Below are 1492 nucleotides of genomic sequence, written 5' to 3'. Positions count from 1 at the left end.
CAAATCTACTCTCAAGGCTTTGGTTATCCTTAGACTATAACATCGTGTAACAAAATTTTTAGCTTTTTTTTTTTGTCTTTGGTCAGTAAGTGTTATTTCCTATTTGCTTCTATCTAGAAGTCAAATGAAATGACTACTATTCCCTTAAAACTTTGCTTTTGTGACCTGGACATCAATGTTTTGAAACTGACCTATTTTCCATTACATTTCAAGCAGATCCAGTGCTGAGTTGCTGAAGCACAAATATCATTATAGCAAATATTCTGCTCAATATCACAGATTTGCTTGGCAGTTGCTTGACTTTAACCACTTGAGCATGTCCCTTAGTGGCCGACAATAAGTGCATCTCTGATCATGAGCAGGAGTAGTTGGGGAGCATCATAATCATAGCCATGTGTTGAGAGAGATTCTTTGGGGTTTGAATAAATATCATTAACAAAAGCAAAGTTTAAAGGAAATATTAGCCATTTTTCATACTCTCTAGGAGTAAGCAAATAGGAAATAACAGGTGCCACCCAAGTACAAAACTTGTGTTATACAGTGTAGTAGGTGACACCTGCTTAAGGTGCCACATTGTGTGGGACTGAAACTGGAATTATGTCGTTGGCAAGCAGACATCTTATGACACAGCCACTCTTGCACCTACATAGACTTCACATTTTGAATTTTAAAAAAAAATTTTAATTTTGTATTTTAATTATTTATTTGTTTATTTTTATTGTCAAGAGAATGTGTGCTTTGATTTCAGGTCAAAATAAAAGGGAGCCGAGGCCCAAATTATGCTGGTGACATTGCCTTAGATGATATGAAGTTCACGTCCACAAAGCAATGTGCAACTTTACCCCCCAAAGCTTCACCAGATGTAACACCAACAGCAACAGCAAGCCCACTAATTAAAAGTAATTTGACAATCTTTATGTCTAGCTTATTTTAAATGATATTTCATTACTGACACATGCACATGTCTAGACATGCAACCATATGTATGACGACACATTTATAAAGTAAAACATACAAACCTTGCACATGTACTGATGCCAAATTACCCTACTCAATCTTAATGCAGTTGTCACCTACTCTTACCTTTTTCTTGTCTCCCCTACTTATCTACACTCAACACTTGTTCACTCTCCCACCCATTCACTAACAACATCTTTTATACAGTATTTACATTATTTACAATTGACGGATATTTGTCCTCATCTTGTTTGTTGTTAACACGTTTCGGCTGATATGCCCTCCAGCCTTCATCAGGTGTCTTGAGGAAATTTCGAACTTGGGTTCTCATTCCTAAGGTATTTTTCGATGTTATTATTATTATTATTATTATTATTATTATTATTATTCAGGTCACTGCCTGGAATCGAACTCGGAATCTTGGGGTTAGTAGCCTGTGCTCTTAACTACTACACCATATGCCCACGGGCATATAACATGGTGGTTAAGAGTGCAGGCTACTAACCCTAAGATTCCAAGTTCGATTCCAGGCAGT

At 36.6% G+C, this 1492-nt stretch overlaps 1 protein-coding gene across 1 annotated transcript in view; it reads left to right on the top strand.

The window, feature by feature from the left end:
- LOC106882389 (MAM and LDL-receptor class A domain-containing protein 1) overlaps nucleotides 1-1492 on the top strand; it is a 221633-nt gene that overhangs the window by 96262 nt on the left and 123879 nt on the right. The window contains exon 60 of the mRNA XM_014933051.2: nucleotides 749-899. Coding sequence (XP_014788537.2) covers nucleotides 749-899 — 151 coding nt within the window. The remainder of the gene's footprint in view (nucleotides 1-748; nucleotides 900-1492) is intronic.

This window comes from Octopus bimaculoides, chromosome 7, assembly GCF_001194135.2.
Source record: "Octopus bimaculoides isolate UCB-OBI-ISO-001 chromosome 7, ASM119413v2, whole genome shotgun sequence".
NCBI classification, from domain to species: Eukaryota; Metazoa; Mollusca; class Cephalopoda; order Octopoda; family Octopodidae; genus Octopus; species Octopus bimaculoides.
Note: the sequence above shows the minus strand (reverse complement) of the source record. Positions and strands in the feature narration are given on the sequence as shown.